Source organism: Miniopterus schreibersii, assembly GCF_964146895.1.
Source record: "Miniopterus schreibersii genome assembly, chromosome: 6".
NCBI classification, from domain to species: Eukaryota; Metazoa; Chordata; class Mammalia; order Chiroptera; family Miniopteridae; genus Miniopterus; species Miniopterus schreibersii.
Window position 1 is genome coordinate 90,166,572 of NC_138107.1, and position 17,415 is coordinate 90,183,986.

Sequence of the window (17,415 nt, forward strand, 5' to 3'; positions counted from 1 at the left end):
AACGTTAGAGCCAAAGGTAAAACATAGGGGCAGCTCAGAGAATGCAGTCTGGCTGCTGGAGGTCTGTCACCCTCAGCATGGGTGTGAGGTGACCCTTCCCCTTGCTGAGGCTCAGCACTGTTCCTACGTCTCCTGAGCTCCAGACAGGTCCTGGCCCTGCTCCTCTGTAGCTTGGAGCCCTGAGCAAACCCCTCCAGGCCTCAGTATAGTGATGGGAGTGTGGCGACCTCAGGTAGGTGAGAGGAGCCTGTGGAGCACTCTGAGCCTGATAGGAGAGGGTCACGCTGCCCACCCCTCTCGCCGGCGTTCTGTTGCTCTCACTGCCGGGCTGTGTTCTTCCTGCAGAGCAGCCCCGTGGCCTCTGCGGTGAGTCTTACTCCAGGAACCGCGCTGTGTCTGGTGCTCTGTTTCTCTGTAGCTGTGGTGCTCTTTGTCTTCGGCTCAGGCCTCTTTTATTTTTTCCTAATTAGTGTGTGGCGTGGCTGCTGTGGGCCAGGACATTGTTTTGATGTTAGGCGCCCTGACGCCCCTTCCATGCTGTGGTTCCGTTTTATGAAATCCAGATGATCTGAATGGTTGTGTGTGCAGTTTACTTTTTAAAACATCGCCTGGGAGGCCGAGTGTGCTTGCTTCTTACTCATCTGTGGGGCAGCACGGTGCTTCCTGTTTGGAGTTTTAAAATACAAACAGTTCCATCCTTTTTATTTGTCTGGCTCTTTTTAAAGTTTAATAAAGTACAAAATGAACAAAAATCAGAGCTGACTGGTTGCGCAAGAGTGGGAGTGCTTGTGGTGATGAATGCCACAGTGTCATGCGTCCAGCTCGCTGTTGCCGTGGCCCCGGCCTTACCGGCCCAGCCGTGGTGGCTGCTGTAGATGAGAGCAGTGGGCTGTTGTTCCCAGAGGGAGCGGTTGTTGTCGTCCTCGAGATCTGACCGGAATGTGGTTCTCGGTAGTCGGGAGAGCGGGTCCGGTGGTGAGTGTCTTCGGGCGTGTGGGTGGGGATGTTCCGTGCCTGCTGGAACTGTGCTCTGGAAAGAATGTTCCTTCCCTGCAGCTTGTTCAAACCTGTCACTAATTAACACTCTCGGAGCAGTAGTTTCTGTAGCTTGTAATCACACCCCCAGATGTTTGTTGCTTTTTGTTTTAATGCTGCAAGTTCTTAAGGTTCATAAAAATATAAGGCTCCTATATGCTTTTTATACAAGAAAGAAACAGATTTAATCCTGCTGGTTAAATAATGTGGTGAAAATTGCTTGAAATAATTGCAACTACAGCCATACGATTTGCTGAGGATTACACAGGCTATCTATGACGTAACTCTGTTTTGGCTACTTCAGGTGGTGTTTCTGTGGGCTTTCTCTAAAACCCTTGGTTTTTAAAATGAACGTGAAATGACAATTTTAAAAGTACTTAGAATACTTTACTATTTTATTTAAAAATAGGTGGTTAATTCAGTAGTGTCTTAAAGATAGTTTTAGTTTGTGCTTTTAGACTATAGACTGATTTTAAGTCTTATTTAGCTAAAAGCACAAAATAAGATTCCTGCCCTGAAAGAAGAGGGAAGGACCGTCGATGAGCTTCCCTCTCCTCACTGTCTGAGACCTTCACTCTGTTCCTCCGTGTCCTCACTGACCATGTGGGTAAAACCTTGTCAGAAAGTGAAGCCAGGAAGTTCTTAGTTCCTTCCATCCCAGAGCACTCCATGTGGCTACAGAGTTGTACCTGGAAATGCCAGAGATAACTCTCCATGAGCTGTAAACAATGACCTAGTGCCCTGCCTGGCTGTTGCTTATGAATGTGAAAGCAGTATCCTGTATTTTAGTTCTAAAAGCAAAGTAGTGCACTATATAAGGGAATAATTTTTTATCTATTTTATAATAATGGCCTAAGTGCTAATTTCCAGGATTGGCCTAAAGATGGAATCCAGTTACAGTATTATATAGGAGCTTCGGGTCAGTGCCCTGAAGCAGAGCCATTATTTCTCCTGGTGGGACTCAGAGGACACAGTCCGTCCCATGAAGGGAACCTTCAGGCGACCTGGCCTTGCCTGTCACCCTCAGCCAAGGCTTGGGGGTCAAGGTGCACCCCATACGGCGCACTCTGTGAGCTGTGTGTGGAAGTGTCGGGGAGATGTGGGATCGTCTGCATGGGTCTCCCGCCCCTTTGTTTCTCTGGTCACTTTGAGAATCTCAGTAGACTCTGCCTTCGCCTGGGGATGTCCACACACAGCATGTTTGCAGTTTTCAGGGATCCGTGGACCCGCAGCCCATCTGTGGGCCCAATCTGTCTAAGAATCTCCTGTCTAGTTCATTTCCTTGGTTTCATGGGGAAGGAAAGGGTGGACGCGGAGATGTCTTCTGTTTCGTAATTGATCCACAGAGTAAACAGATGCACAGAGCCGGGCCTGCAGCCAGCACACAGTCAGGCTTCGGCTTGTCCCCTCCCACACCTCGCCTGCCGGAGCACCTCCCACGTACACCCAGGATGCTGAGTGCGGAGCGCACCCGCATGAGTTTAACACTGATTATTTCAGAATTAAGGTAGTTCCTACTAAAAAAAGAGACCTTTGCCATGTTTTTAATCTCTAGTCTGACTTTTAATAATAATTAATGAACCAGAACCATTGGTCTGACTAGAAATCCGTCTCTGACCCTGAGGAAGGAGTGTGTGGGCAGAGCTTCGTGCCTGAGGAGGGTGAAGTCCTTCTGGTGCTGAGGTCATCGCAGCCCACGATTGTTCTAACCTCTAGCTGGAGTCCAGGGCATTTCCATGCCTGAGAACAATGGGGTGGAGTTCATGTTGCTCTGTATCTTTCTTCCTCCTGCTGCTGCTTTTTTTTTTTTTTTTTGGATTGTGTTTTAATGATTTGTCGATGCTCTGAATCACCTCTCCCACACTCACTGGGAGTTGCCCCTGGGTGTTGGAAGCCTGGGTTCCCTCTCAGTGCCTCGCTGTGCGAGAGGTGAGAGGCCTGTACTTCAGAGACTCCCAAAAGGGCACTGGAAGGGTTAGAAAACACAGGGTGTCCGGGAGCAGCCTTTCCTCGTAGCCCCTTCTCCTTGGACATAGAGCAGCTGACCGATGGGTGCGTGTCTCCTCAGTCCAGGAAAGTGCAGCATGTAGCAGCTGAGTTGATATTTGAGCCTCTAGCCACTCTGATTAGGAACCTTTTTGTTAACTTACTGCCACCTCTTTCCTACCTATTTGCCTCACCTTCCCCTCCCTCTGCCCTTTCTTCCTTGCTGTCTCCTAGCCCCTCCCCCCCATTCCCTTCACTTCTAAAGGAAAGAAAAGCAGCTGCAACGTGTATTGTGAGGTTAATACTAAGATCACACATGTAGCTGTCTTTGTTAATTCATTTTAGTTGCTTTTCTTGAGGATGGGGACCTAGGTCTTTGCACTGTCTGGCTGGTGTGGTTGGTTCCTGTTCTCTGGTTGTCTGAAGTGGCAGAGGGCAGAGGGCAGTGGCCACATGGCAGTGTGTGTGCCAGCTGCCCAGGGACTCTTGTGCCTACATTCAGTTCAGGTGCGGAACTGTGTGTCGAGAACTTCATAACTCCTCTGCCTCTGGAATGTGAAGTTGCTTTCAGCAGACCTTCCTAAAAAGGAGTTTGACTTGTTAAATGAGAAATTATGTTTGTTCTTTTAATTTTACAAGTAATAAGTACACTAAAAATATAGTAAATTTTTCAAATCCTAGTTTAGGTACCTGTAGGTAAGTAATTCTTAAAATTATTTAGACTTTATACATTTATTTCTTATGTTGTGTTCTCAGTTTTAATGATTAATCTTCCCAGGTTTAGAAATCAGGGGGTGTCCTGGTGGCATCTATTGTGTTACCGTGAGGTCTTGCTTTTCCCCAGTTATCTGCAACATTGTGAGTGTGCTGCTGGTACCTGATTCTGTGACTCACAGAATGAGAAGCCTGTCATGTAGAGCAGCCTGTCTGGTGGAGACAGAATGTGTGAGCCACGAGGGTCGTTTTATGGCTTCTATTAGCCGTCTTAAAAAAAGACAGTGAAATTAATTTTAATAATGTTTTATTTTACTCATTATGTCCAAAATGTTATGATTTCAATAGGTAGTGAATATACACGAATGAGTTACTTTAGATTCATTTTTCCACACTAAGGCTTTGAAAACTGGGCCTATCTTACACTTATTTATACACATTCAGGTTGGACATGTGGCCTCGTGGCTGCCATACCTGACCGCGTGGCCTGATACATGCTTTCAGCGACATCTGAAAGCTACTTCCATGTGCTCCTTGACCAGCGGTGGCCAGTGCTTACACAGCTCACACTCACAATTCTTTAGTGACAAAGGTGACACGCGGACAGGTAGCAGCAAAGCGTCGTAACTTCTGGACCCCGTTTTCCTGTCTTAATTAGAAAAGGAGTAGAATTACCATAAAATGAATTTTAATTGTGTGTATATATAAACAGGAACTAAAAGAGTTATTTCAATGAATTTTCTTTAAGTTCTGTCTAGATTAGTGTGTGTATTGTTAAAAATAAGTTAAGTGGTTCCCTATTTCTGAAATTAATAAACTTTGTTTTATACATTTTTTAATAGTAGTCAACAACATTCTTATTTTCATTCAGACAAAGTGGGGCAGGTAGGTAGCTAGAGAGTTTCGTGATGCTGAGGAGTTATAATGGCTTCACAGGCGACACTCTGTGAGGCACCTTCCAAAAGCTGGCCTGTCCCTGTGGAGAGGCAGGTGGCGGAGATGATGCAATCAGGGTGGACGGTCCAGGCCAGGGCTGCTCTGGTCAGATGGAGATACTGGATCACCTCTGGGTTGATCAAACTTTGTGATATTTTGGGTTGAAAGTGATTACCCATGTTGATTTCACACACACGCGCTCGCGCGCGCACACACACACACACACACACACACACACAGTGGTTAGAAAACCCTTAGAGTTCTTTTATCTGCAGGTATCACCTATAGTTTTGTTCCTGTGAAATAATTACCAGTGGAATTATTATTAGTCATCTTTACAGGTTTTTATGGCTAGTTCATAACTCTGAGCTGCACGTTAAGTATAGATAGGATTCGAATAATTGGAGGTGTGGGGCGCAGAATGGAGGTGGGAAGGGCATTAACTCCCATAGAGGCAGCCAGTCTGCAGAAAGGGCACGTGTTTGCAGGAAGGAAAATGGTCGTGGGCCGGCAACTTATTTACAGAAATGTGAGCAGTGTGGTTTCTGAAGTAAACAATATTTACTAGGGAAGTGGTGCAGGTTGGGACCACATTTGTGAGATTCTATGCCAATGAAAGTTTGGTTACCGCTTAGAATACTTCCGATTCTTTACTTTGCATCACCCCACCACTGCCTCCAAGAGTATTTTTTAAATTCTATTTCATGCCCTGGCTGGGTAGATAAGTTGGTTAGAGCGTCGTCCCATACACCCAAAGGTTGCGGATTCAGTCCCTGGTCTGGTGCGTACCGGAGGTAACTGATCCATGTTTCTCTCTCACATCAGTGTTTTTCTCTCTCTCTCTCAAATCAGTTATATATGTACACACACACACACACACATGTATATCATGATACATTGTCAATGACTTTTAATTCAAGTTCATCTTCATGACCAACCTTAAATAGATCTCTCAGGCACTCACGCAAGTTTTGCATTGAGGTCTGTTTCCCCAGACGAAGACCTCCCCATTGTGACAAGTAGACACACTGCTTATAAATGGAACTTACTTGGAATTAAAAGAAATGGTTGTAACTTAGAATTTAGGTAAGTTCCCGTCATGTAAGAAAATAATATCTATTCCTCCTTCAAATACTATGCCGCGTTCTCCTCATGCATTACCTGGCAGTAATGGGTGTGAGTGTCCCATCCAAAAATAGCACGTTTGGTGCTGTAATCACAAATGCTCGGAGTTTCTAACTTTTAAAACGAGTAATTTTACAGTGTTACCCATGTTATGTTACCAACTCAATAATGAATATAGCAGCTACTTCCTGAACTACTGATGTAGTCCCTGCGATTCTGACTTCCTCATAATAAGGGGTTATTTTCAGAATAAGGAGTTGGCCACACTCTAGCAGCCTTATGAAAGGCAGAGGTCAGGAAGCTGCTCTGGAAGGGAGTTGGGGGAGGAGCCTTCTGTACAAGTAGCTGGAAGACAGGACAGAGGGACCATTCAGAGGCAACAAAGGAAATCTTGTCCGTCGTTGGGAAAGGTGAGTGAGTTGGCAGTAGTGGCAGGTGAGCCTAGGAATCAATAAAGGGTTTGGACGGACACATTGCATCAGAAAGAGGTTTTGTATGAAGACGCCATTGAACCAGAATGGAATCGGGGCTGTGAGGCCGGTGTGGATCAGCACAGAGTGTGGGAGAGCTTATACCTGACCCCGAGTCCAGGGAGCATGGATGCTGTGTGCAGGAGACTGCAGCGAGGTGGCCAGCAGAGCACCTCTGGATGTCCACCCCAGGAAGGGGCATTTCGCAGGGCAGGTTGGACCCAGGGGGACCAGCAGGTCTGTCGTAAGGAGAGTGTCCACATTTTGTCAGAATTTTTCTGAAATTTGTACTGTCAGCTCCTGTCTGTTGAGAGGTGTAGCAGGGATGGTGCTGTCAGGTGTCTACTATGCATGATCAGTTTACTTGAATGTTAACTGGGCTTATTAAATTCCAATTGTAGGCAGCGTAACAAACTACCTGTTTAGGAATGTTATAGGATTTCAGGTTATTTAAATAAGGAGTCTGCTAAATTTAAGTTTATGTGTTAAGCTGCCTAAAATGTAGAGTGGTTATGAAATAATTGAGCCTAGTAGTTATCCTCAGGTTTGAGATCACTGATCTGAAAGAAGAGGCTGGAAACCTAACATCATAACCCAGGGAAGCCACAGCTGGCAGTGATGTGGTCACAGACGTCCCCCTGTGGTGAGCTGTGAGGAGCAAGAGAGCCAGCCAGTGTGCAGCAGAGTGTGCACAGGCCTGCGGTGTGTTAGGGCGGAGAGGGGGTTTCTCATTTCCTTGTATCATTCTGTTATGTGGCTTTTAAAAAGAAACAGTTCTGTTATTATAGTTGAGATTAATGAGGTTTTATTTATTGGTAATGATCTTATAAAGTATATGAGAAATGGGAGTGAAGGAGGGCTATCTGTATTGTTACTACCTAAACGATGAGGAGAGCATTACGTTATCAAAAAGCAGTGCCCATTCTCAGCACGCACTGGTGCTGTCACTCCTGCTCCCTCACGGGCACGTCCCAGGACCCGGTGGAGCCTGATGCTCAGGGTAGTGCCAGACTCTGTGGACTGTGTATTTCCTGTACATACACACCTGTGATCAAGTTGGATTTATAAGTTAGGCACAGGAGGAGATTAACAACAATAATAAAATAGAACATCACACTGTAATAAAAGTTACACGATGTGGTCTCACAGCCAATCTGATAACAGCGGCGGGCGGGCAGCGTGTGTGGTGTGGAGATGCTGGACCAGGGGGCGATTCGCGTCCCAGGTGGGGCACCTCGGGACAGCTCGCGATTTCATTGTGCTGCTTAGAACTGTGTACATTTAAACTTGTGCATTGTTTATTTCTGGAATTTTCCATGTAGTATTTTTGGGTTTGGGTGAACACGGGGAATTTAAACCGTGGAAAGCAAAGCTGTGGATTAGGGGGACTAGACTACGTACTATATTTTGAAAGCATGCTTTTGTTTTTGTTTTGTTTTTGTGTGTTTTTTTTAAGTTTTTTTTTGTGTTTTTTTTTTAATATATCTTTATTGATTTCAGAGAGAGGAAAGGAGAGGGATGGAGAGATAGAAATATCAATGATGAGAGAGTCATTGATCAAGTCCGCAACCGGGCATGTGCCCTGACCGGGAATCGAACCCCGATCACTTGGATCCTAGGTCGACGCTCAACCGCTGAGCCACGCCCGGCCGGGCGAAAGCATGCTTTTGCATTGATCGGGTAGGGAGCAGAAGGAAAAAGGATGCTTTTGGAACCTTTTAAAAACCTGGCCTGGGGGACTGGCTATGAGTAAGCATCGTGTAATATTTGCAGAAAAAGAAAAAGAGGGATGTCAGAGCCCCAGTCAGAATTGTGGAGAAAACTGATCTGAATAAATGAGCTCCATGACACAGGGCGTTTGTCTCTGTCCATTGGTGCAGGCACAGAGCTGAGACATGTGGACATCTAGTGAACAGTTGCTGGAGGAATGAAATTACCATTTAAACAGCTGAGTTGTTGCATTAAGCAGTTAGTTACAAATTACATAAAAGTATAGAACGTGTTTTTTAAAATCATTTAATCAGATTGTAGATGCAGGAATACCCACTTTAACAGATGGAGCAGTGAGGGGTGTCTAAGAAGCAATTTCCCGTAGCATGTCTTCCTTCCCCTTAGGTCGAGGAAACCTAGTATTGGCATAGTGAAGTCAGGTAAAAGGTATGTTTATTGCTCTTTCGTTAAGTGACATGCTAAATTCAGAAAGTTGCTGTTTATTAAGTGCCTACTATGTGTTTTTAATGGTGAAATTTTAAATTTACAAAATACAAGTTTGCCAACTATCCAAATGAATTTTTTGTGTTTTGCTTTTTGTTTTTAATTTTATGGCAAAAGGACCCAGGCAGGAAGCACAGGTTGCACGTGGTTGTTGTGTTGTTGGAAGTTCAGAGTCATTTCTGAGGGTGTCCAGTGGGCAGTAGGGTGTCTGGGACAGGGCAGACCGCAGCAAGGGATCAGTGGTTGTCAGCATCTGGACAGACAGGAGGGTGTGGAGGTGGGCAGATTGGAGTGCCTGCGGCCAGGAGCTTCACAGGTGAACCCTTGATTTTAGCTTATACAGAACTTTTATAAACTCAACCCCCAGTTAATGTAACATGAAATCGAAACACACTGCTTCCCCAAACTGCACTGTTTTGTTAAGTGGAGGCATTTCATACTGTCTTCCAAAGGAGGTGTGTGATAGATGTAGGCTCACAGCACAGGGACGTGCTGTGGGCTGGGTTTTCCCTGAGGAAGAGCAGGATATGCCTCAGCCACTCTCGCTGGTCAGACTCCTTCAAACCCACACGGTTTTCAAGTGGAAATTATGTAGTTTGAGCATTGTAGAAAAATTGTTTCAATGAAGCCGTTTGTTGAAATCACTGTCTTTATAACTTTCTGTGATACCATCTTATATTTTTGCTTTCATGATACATTTCACAACTGTTGGGGCGGTTTTGACCTGAGAAACATGTGCTGTAGAACATTGTTAGTAAACATCCATGGGAGATTTCGGGCACAAGATCACTTCCTTTGGACTCCAGTAAATCATCCAAAGTTTGGTCTTTATGTTGTGGCTGTGATATCAGAGTAGAGTTGGTCATCCTGTGAAACAACTATGTGTGTGACGTCTGTCTCACTGAGGTTCCTGTGCCCCACGCTGGAACACATGGTGAAGCCGCCTGGTGCCATATGGATGGGGCTGTGGCTCAGGGTTTATTCACAGCAACAGCACCTGCCCTGTAGATGGAGCCAGTGCACAGCCTTCTCTTACCCAAGTCCCTCTTCTTCTTTGCCACAAGTTTTTTCTTGTTTTTAATTTTATACTAAAGGTGTTAGGGGATCTAGGTAAATATTGGAATGCAAACATCCTGTAGTTAATTGCTTTTGTATTAAAATGGTTAATAGTATTTGCCATGAGTGTGTCCTGTGGCTGCTCATAACCAGCCTTAATTACCTGTAGGGCTCAGTCTAGTTCAGTCTCTACCCACTGGTGTATTAAGAATTGACTGATTTTTCAGGAGTAATTTTTCTTAATTTGGAAACATAAAATAGGTACGTTTCCTATTTGTTTCTTTATAGTTACCAGATAGAATGTCACTTTTATTAATATAGTTTTTATAGTTCTAATTTTCATGTGAAAACAGAACCAGGGTTTTTGAGAGTTAGCTGGTGTGCATGTCTTATTTTTGTTCTACTTCACTGAGTGTTGTGTTTCTTACTGTGTTTTCAGTACTGTGTTTCTTGCCTTGTTTTTGCTTAGGGTGCTGGTCAGGATAAGCTTGGGATCTACGTCAAGTCTGTTGTGAAAGGAGGTGCTGCTGATGTGGTTAGTATACTTTTTAAAGATGTTCATTTTCATATATCATATTTAACAAATGACAAGAGATATGTTTAGTTATAAAACATTAAACACTGCTTATTGAAAACCAGCAAATAGGAAGTGTGCTTACCACTGACTTTCCCTTCCTCCCTCGGCCTTTGCCATCCCGCCCCCGACGGGTCACATCTGCCTCTCCGGCGTGCACAGGATGGGCGGCTGGCCGCAGGGGACCAGCTCCTCAGCGTGGATGGACGGAGTCTGGTAGGACTCTCTCAAGAAAGGTATCACTTATTTAAGCTTAATATTAACTTGTGGGGATATCTCACATTATATTTTGGAATTGGAAGACAGAAAGCAATGCTAAAAAAGCTGTGTCCTTACCTTCACCTGTTTAGGTGTAAAACTCTTGGTATATATGACGTTTCATTTGTTAGCAAAATATAAATATGTATTTTAGCCTGGAGCAGTTTCTTTGAGTTTAAAAAAATAGTCCTAACACTTCCTGAGATTTCTATACTCTTACTTTCCTCCTGGGATAATAGGAGGTGTGTGCGGGACGTTTATTAAGGGACAGGCATGGGCAGTAGCAGTGTGCGGCGGTCGGAACATCACTCGGCAGCGATGGGGCTGTAGACCAGGCTCCCCTGGGGACGGCAGGCAGTGCATCTCACTTTCCTTACCTTTGTGACCCTCTCCTCCCAGGGCAGCAGAGCTCATGACAAGGACGAGCTCCGTGGTGACACTGGAAGTTGCGAAGCAAGGAGCCATCTACCATGGTCTCGCCACCCTGCTCAATCAGCCGTCCCCGATGATGCAGAGATGTAAGGACTGCTGGGGAGATTGAGTGTCTCCTGTTTACCACCAGCAGGCTCACTGGCTGCGTCCCGTGGCGTTTTATGATCAGGACGTTTAGTGTCCTGTTTTAAAGATAAGGAAACTGAGGATGGGACTTTCGGGAGCCAGGCTTCAAATGTAGACCTTCGAGCCACAGAGGGTTGTTCATCAGGGTCCCTGACCCCTCAGAGCCCTCCCTGCAGACCCTCCCAGGCCTGGCTCCCTGCTGGAGAGCTTCCCCACGCCCAACCTGGAGAGGACACAGTCATTGTGAGCGACGGATGAGTTTTCAGGTCTGATGGGCAGACACAGGAAGTGGTCTTCAAAGAACAGGTGTACTTCCATCCCGAAGGAGCCCTTATGTATATGAATAGTTACTTGAGTCCTGTAGGTGGTGAAATAGGACATGATTATCTTGTTAGGGGTAGAGGGCTCAGTTATTTGAATAAGTAATTTGTTGGTGGGAACTGTGGTTTTGTAGCTACATCAAAAATCAGTATAAATTTAGGATTTTTTTAAAAGAAATTCAAAAACCACAGGAAACTGATGGGTTCACATTATGTTTTCAGTCGTTACATACTTCATAGTCTACTTTGCTGACAGTGTGTGGTGCTACGTCTGGCATAGATGGAGCTCTCTTCTTGGGCGTCAGGGCCTGGGACTTGAAAGCCCAGAACCCAAAATCTAAACGGAATAGTAACAGTTACCACAGAGGTATCCGAGAACTGGACCTGTTCTTTATTAGAACAAAAAATGGGTATCTTAAAAAGTATTGTACTATACACCTTGACTCGGCGTGTTTTTTTACTTTTTCCATAACGTAATACTTAATGTTTTGTTTGTCTGATTTCTCAGTTTACAGTTATATCAAAGAAGCAAGCTAGAGAGAGTTAGAAATCAAAGCGGGGAAACTTAAAAGTACATAATAAATCAGGGTCACCAAGCAAGAAACTAACGAAACTAGGAAATAAAGATGGCATAGTCCCATCAAAGGATGTCAAATGATGACCTGCCTGAGTAGTTAGAAGAATTAATGTTTTAAAAGTGGGGGGAGTGGATTTATTTTTGTTTTTAAAAGTCACTTTAAAACAGGTTTTGTTACTTTAGTTTTTGTTACTTAAAACAGGTATGTTTATGAGAAAATAAGCTTTGAAAGAGCACTTTTTTCCATTAATGCCTTTTAAAGATTCTGTGGAAAGATTTTACCCATATATAAAAATCACCATCCTTTTTCTGCTAAACAAAGTTTTACTTATGGGGCTTTGAATATTTGTAGATGCATCTTTCTCTTAAAAATAAACAGGTGTTTAAAGTAAAACCTGAACAGATGTCATGTGTGCATGCTTTGATTTCAGTGTCAGATCGCCGTGGCTCAGGCAAACCCCGACCAAAGAGTGAAGGCTTCGAGCTCTATAACAATTCAGCTCAGAACGGGTCACCCGAGAGCCCTCAGCTGCCGTGGGCAGAGTACAGCGAACCAAAGAAGTTGCCTGGCGACGACAGACTACTGAAGAACAGAGCTGACCACCGGTCCAGCCCCAACGTAGCAAGTAAGTCACTCCCACCCCTCCTATCGCCCCTCAGGCCCGCGTCCAGGTCACAGTCGGGGGAGGGGGCTGCTCCGCTTCATTTGTTGTTAAAATGAAATTACCCGCATGTACTGGCTGACTGGGATGTTTTTCTTGAGGGTGTCAAAACGAATGTTCTGGAAATAAAAACGAAGTTGGGAAACTTCTGATTCAGGTGCTGCTCTGGCAGCTGGCAGGCTACTAGCAGGAGCACAAATGGCTTTTACTGTGATAGGATGGTTATCAAGAAAAAGAAGCAGTGTATGGACGTGCCGCACACAGGTGTGCACCGCGCGAGACACCTGCCCGTCCTGGTCTGCAGGTGGGGCCCTGGCTCTGGGCTCTGATTACTTTGGAGATGGGGATCTCTCACGGGCCTGTGTCATCTCTGTGCCGGACTCCTCAGGGCAGAACAAAGACCCGCGGCCCCCGGTGGCTGCCATCAGGGATTGTGGTTTCGTAACATCTTGTTTATATAATGTGACGTCTTGCCCTCACTCCTACCAGATCAGCCTCCGAGTCCTGGTGGGAGAAGCGCGTCCACCCCCGGAACAGCTGCCAAGATAACGTCCGTCTCCACAGGAAACCTCTGCACTGAGGTCTGAGCCCTACTCCACTGTCACTGCTCTTAAGTCCTTAGCTTCCCCTCAGAAAGCCTCACTGAGCTGAGACTGACTCCACAGATTAGCATTATCACTGCTGAGGATTCCATTCTTTATGTTTAATGTAGTAGGAAAATGAACTTTAACAAGTCTGGGAGAAATAAGGTATTTTTCATTATTCTCAGTATAGTATCAAACACTTTTAATTTTTAACATGGGTTTCAAATATATGTGCTATATTGTAAAAGAGATCGTTGGAAATCAAACGAGTCCACTGTACAAATTGCAAAGGGCTCACTTCTCGTCCTTGTTCATGTTTTGCAGGAGCAGACACCCCTACCTCGACCCGAGGCCTACCCCATTCCCACGCAGACGTACACCAGGGAGTATTTCACGTTCCCCGCCTCCAAGTCCCAAGACCGGGCGGCTCCTCCTCCTCACAGCCAGTGGCCCACGTACGAGGAAGAACCACACCTGCACACGGACAGCAGTCACCCCAGTATTTCGGTGCAGGTTAGCAGGGAGGGGTCCCCCCACACGCTCCCCCTCACAGCAGCCACCACACAGACCCGTTCCACAGGTTAAAACAGAACCACCTGAGACCCGGGGCCTTTCTGCCCAACATCCCTGCGGATGGCATCATTTTCTTTACTGGTTTTGTGCTTAGCTGAGGGAAAGGGGGCAGATAGGATAGGATACTGAACATGGGAAGGGATTCTTTGTGCTCTTAATGTTTGATTATGGACTGTAGTCATGTTAAGCCTGGTGTAAGTTGGCAAGGCCAGCGCACTGCTTCTAGGAGTGAGGAGTGAGCGCCGAGAGTCAGGTGGTGCTCTGTTTATATCAGAAGCTGCCCGACTTTAATGCGCAGGCCGTCTCGGTCCCAGCCCGTGAGGCTGATGACGTGACAAAGAGATGAGACATAAATTAAATGCAGGTAGTAAGTGCTGCCAGAGAGAGGTCCCTGCGTGACGGAGTGTCTGTCAGTTGTGTGACTAGAACCCGCTTCCACATGGCATTGCAGCTGCCTGAACCTAGTAGCTCTGCAGAGCAAGGGAGGAGGCCTGGAGCTGCACAATGGGGCAGGATCCGTCAGTGGTCAGGGTGGCAGGAACTGGGCGGGGCCAGCATTCCAGGCTGTAAAAGGCAGCTGGAACCACATGGCAGCGCTTGCTGCTAAGGAACTTGGGTTCTGTCCACATTGTAGAGAATAGGGTGTCAGTCTCAGTAGTTAGAGAACATTATCAGATGTGTTTGTTTTTTTAGGAAGATAACTTTGCATTGTAAAATTCTGAGAGAAATTAAATGTATGCTTAAAAACAGGTACCGTCTAGGCCAGCAATTTTCAACCAGTGAGCTTCAAGAATTTTCAAAATATGCACTACCTGACTGTTTAGTCAGGGCACTGACCCCTTTTCCTTAGATTGTCAAATTAAAACATGACCACAGCCAGCACGGTTGCCGTCCAGTGTGAATGAGTAAAAAGTATGCATATTTTTTGGTCAGTTGGCAAAATATATATTTTTGGTGTTCCACAGAATTCTGGTAATTAGTTTGTGTGCCATGAGATGGAAAAGGTGGAAAAGTGCTAGTCTAGGCTGTGCAACAAATGCATGTCTTGGACAGTGAATTCTGAGGTAGCCTTTCTCGAAATAGTGGCCAGAAGGTACTTTAGAGCTGATGGGATTTGAGCTGAGCCTAGGACAAGAAAACAGAGGGGAGAGGTTTGTTCTCAGGATAGTATGAGGAGAGGAAGCTCCCGGCTCCTGAGCAGATCAGTTCCCAGAGTGCAGACTGTGTGGTTCTCAGCTCCACCTCATCTTCTCCCTGGTCTGTCCTTCTTGCTTCCTCCATGGGCCTGGCTGCCTCCTGAGCCCATCCTGCACCCTCCCACCAGCCCTGGCAGCAGTGGGGGTGACTGAGAAGAGGCCTTCGCCACATTGTCTTTAACAGTAAAGTGGTTTTATGCACTCCTTCCTTTACCTATTTTGTAGCCCATAGAGAGATCTGCTTGCCGCACGTGGAAGCAGTCCCCACATTTTCACCTGCAGCTATAGAGCTGCCATTGCTCTGGCCTCACGCATGGGTAAAAACACCAAGAGGAGGGAGCCGGGAGAGTGGGAGGCCAGGGTATGTGGACTGAGCATTATGGTGGACTTAGCAGGGAGGAAGGGAAAGTCCAGGGAGTGAGCACCAGGGGCCAAGGGGAGTGTTGAAGGAAGCAAAGCAGTGGCTCGGGAAGGGCTACAGTGGTGCACACCTGCTGGGCGCAAACTCCGCGGGTGCATCAGAGACAGAAATAAATATGTCTTATTTCAGATGTAGCAGCGGAGGACCAGCAGATGTGTGTCTGAGGCAGGACCTCCAAAGTGCTCCACTCACAAATGTCTACCGTGGAGTGGTCTGCATGCCGGTATCAGGAAACTGTGTCTGTGCGGGGGGACGCTCAGCAGCATGGTGGGGTCTGTTTCGTTTTCCCACCAGGCTTTTATGTCAAGTGATATTTTATTTTTCTGCTTTTTCAAGAAATGGTTCATATTTCATTTTGTTGGTTTGTGTTTTAAGGAGAAAAACATTTTTCAGGTTTGACTCTTCGTTTCTACTCGTGAACAGGGTGGGGGAGATGTTTGACTCAGACGTCACAGTGAATCATTTGTTGGATTAAACTACTTAGTCCTGACACTTTTCAGACATCAGACTAGGCCTTAGAGGAAAGTACTTATTTCTGTCTCTGATACACACGCAGAGTTTACGCCTGGCAGGTGTGCACCACTGGAGACCTTCCTGAGACAGCAGAGCTGTCCCGGAGCGTGTGGCTGCCCTGCACTCTTCTGCACAGCCCAGTCAGGGTGCCTGTAGTCCATTGTCAGCAGTGGGGTCAGAAAGCCGTGCTGGGTCACATGGTTGAGATCTAACCATTACTCTTAATAGTAACTGGGACTTTCCTACTGAGAAGTAACCAGGCTGAACACGTTCACCCTCTCACAGTCAACTGCTGGTGGGCACCACAGGAGAGGTGTGTGCAGGGTGCTGAAGAGGAGGAGGGCACCGTGCTGAAGCACCTGAGTTTTTGTTCCTTTTATTTTTTGCCAACAATGCAGAGAGAAAGTATGTGTCTGTGCTTCTTTTCACCAGGTGAAGAGATTCTCTCGAACGCCCTGTGACTGCTGTGGCCCCTGACACAGGGCCATCTCAGCCGCTGTTCTGTGCACTCACTTTTCCAATAACTTTTCTCCCCGACATAAAGTGTTTGTGAATTTTCAGTAAGTTCATCTGATAAGTAGCTGGAACCTGACACTTTAACTTTCTCTTTTTCCAGCGCGTGACCCGTTCCCAAGAGGAGCTCCGGGAAGATAAAGCTTATGCCCTGGAGCCCCTCCGCGTAGAGGCAGTGATGGATCGCAAGTCTGACGGCGACATGTGGGTGTTCCAGAGCTCCTCCATGGGCTCCAGCGCATCCAGCCAGGAGCACCTGGACCACGCATCAAAGCCGGGCACTCCTGCATCCACCTTGACCAAAAGTGGCCCTGGGCGCTGGAAGACACCAGCCACTGGGCAGCCCGGGCCAGCTGCTGTCCCCCAGCCTGGCCGCACGGACCTGCCCCCACCCCCTCCTCCGCCCCCCACGCACTATACCAGTGAATTTGATGGAACCCCGATGGATTTGCCTCTCCCACCCCCTCCCGCCAGCCAGATGGGACCCCCGTCGGCGCAGGTGGCTGCTGCCGAACGGAAGAAGAGGGAGGAGCACCAGCGCTGGTACGAGAAGGAGAAGGCCCGGCTGGAGGAGGAGCGGGAGCGGAAGCGCCGGGAGCAGGAGAGGAAGCTGGGCCAGATGCGCACGCAGCCCCTGAACCCTGCTCCCTTTTCTCCTGTGACCGTGCAGCCGCCCACGAAGCCTGAGAAACCAGCCACGCTCCAGAGGCCCCAAGAGACGGTCATTCGGGAGCTGCAGCCCCAGCAGCAGCCCCGCACGATCGAGCGCAGGGACTTGCAGTACGTCACAGTCGGCAGGGAGGAGCTGTCCTCCGGGGACAGCCTGTCTCCCGACCCCTGGAAGCGGGACGCCCGGGAGAAGCTGGAGAAGCAGCAGCAGATGCAGATCGTGGACATGCTGAGCCGGGAGATCCAGGAGCTGCAGGGCAAGGCGGAGCGTAGCGCGGAGGAGAGCGACCGCCTGCGCCGGCTGCTGCTGGAGTGGCAGTTCCAGCGGCGGCTGCAGGAGGCCCGGCAGGAGGAGGAGGAGGAGGAGGACGACGAGGTGGACACCACGCTGCTCGCCCGGCGACTGGAGGCCGAGCGCAGAGCCAGGGTAAAGGGCGCCGCGCGGACGCTCCTCTGGGGTG

General features: G+C 47.2%; 1 protein-coding gene across 8 annotated transcripts in view; it reads left to right on the top strand.

Annotated features, from left to right (window-relative positions):
• AFDN (afadin, adherens junction formation factor) overlaps window positions 1-17,415 on the top strand; it is a gene marked incomplete at its 3' end in the record, with an annotated part of 113,258 nt that overhangs the window by 79,909 nt on the left and 15,934 nt on the right. For all 8 annotated transcript variants that reach the window (XM_081140527.1, XM_081140528.1, XM_081140525.1 and 5 more), the window contains 7 exons: window positions 10,006-10,071; window positions 10,273-10,346; window positions 10,768-10,886; window positions 12,255-12,449; window positions 12,975-13,066; window positions 13,394-13,582; window positions 16,389-17,381. In XM_081140527.1, coding sequence (XP_080996653.1) covers window positions 10,006-10,071; window positions 10,273-10,346; window positions 10,768-10,886; window positions 12,255-12,449; window positions 12,975-13,066; window positions 13,394-13,582; window positions 16,389-17,381 — 1,728 coding nt within the window. The remainder of the gene's footprint in view (window positions 1-10,005; window positions 10,072-10,272; window positions 10,347-10,767; window positions 10,887-12,254; window positions 12,450-12,974; window positions 13,067-13,393; window positions 13,583-16,388; window positions 17,382-17,415) is intronic.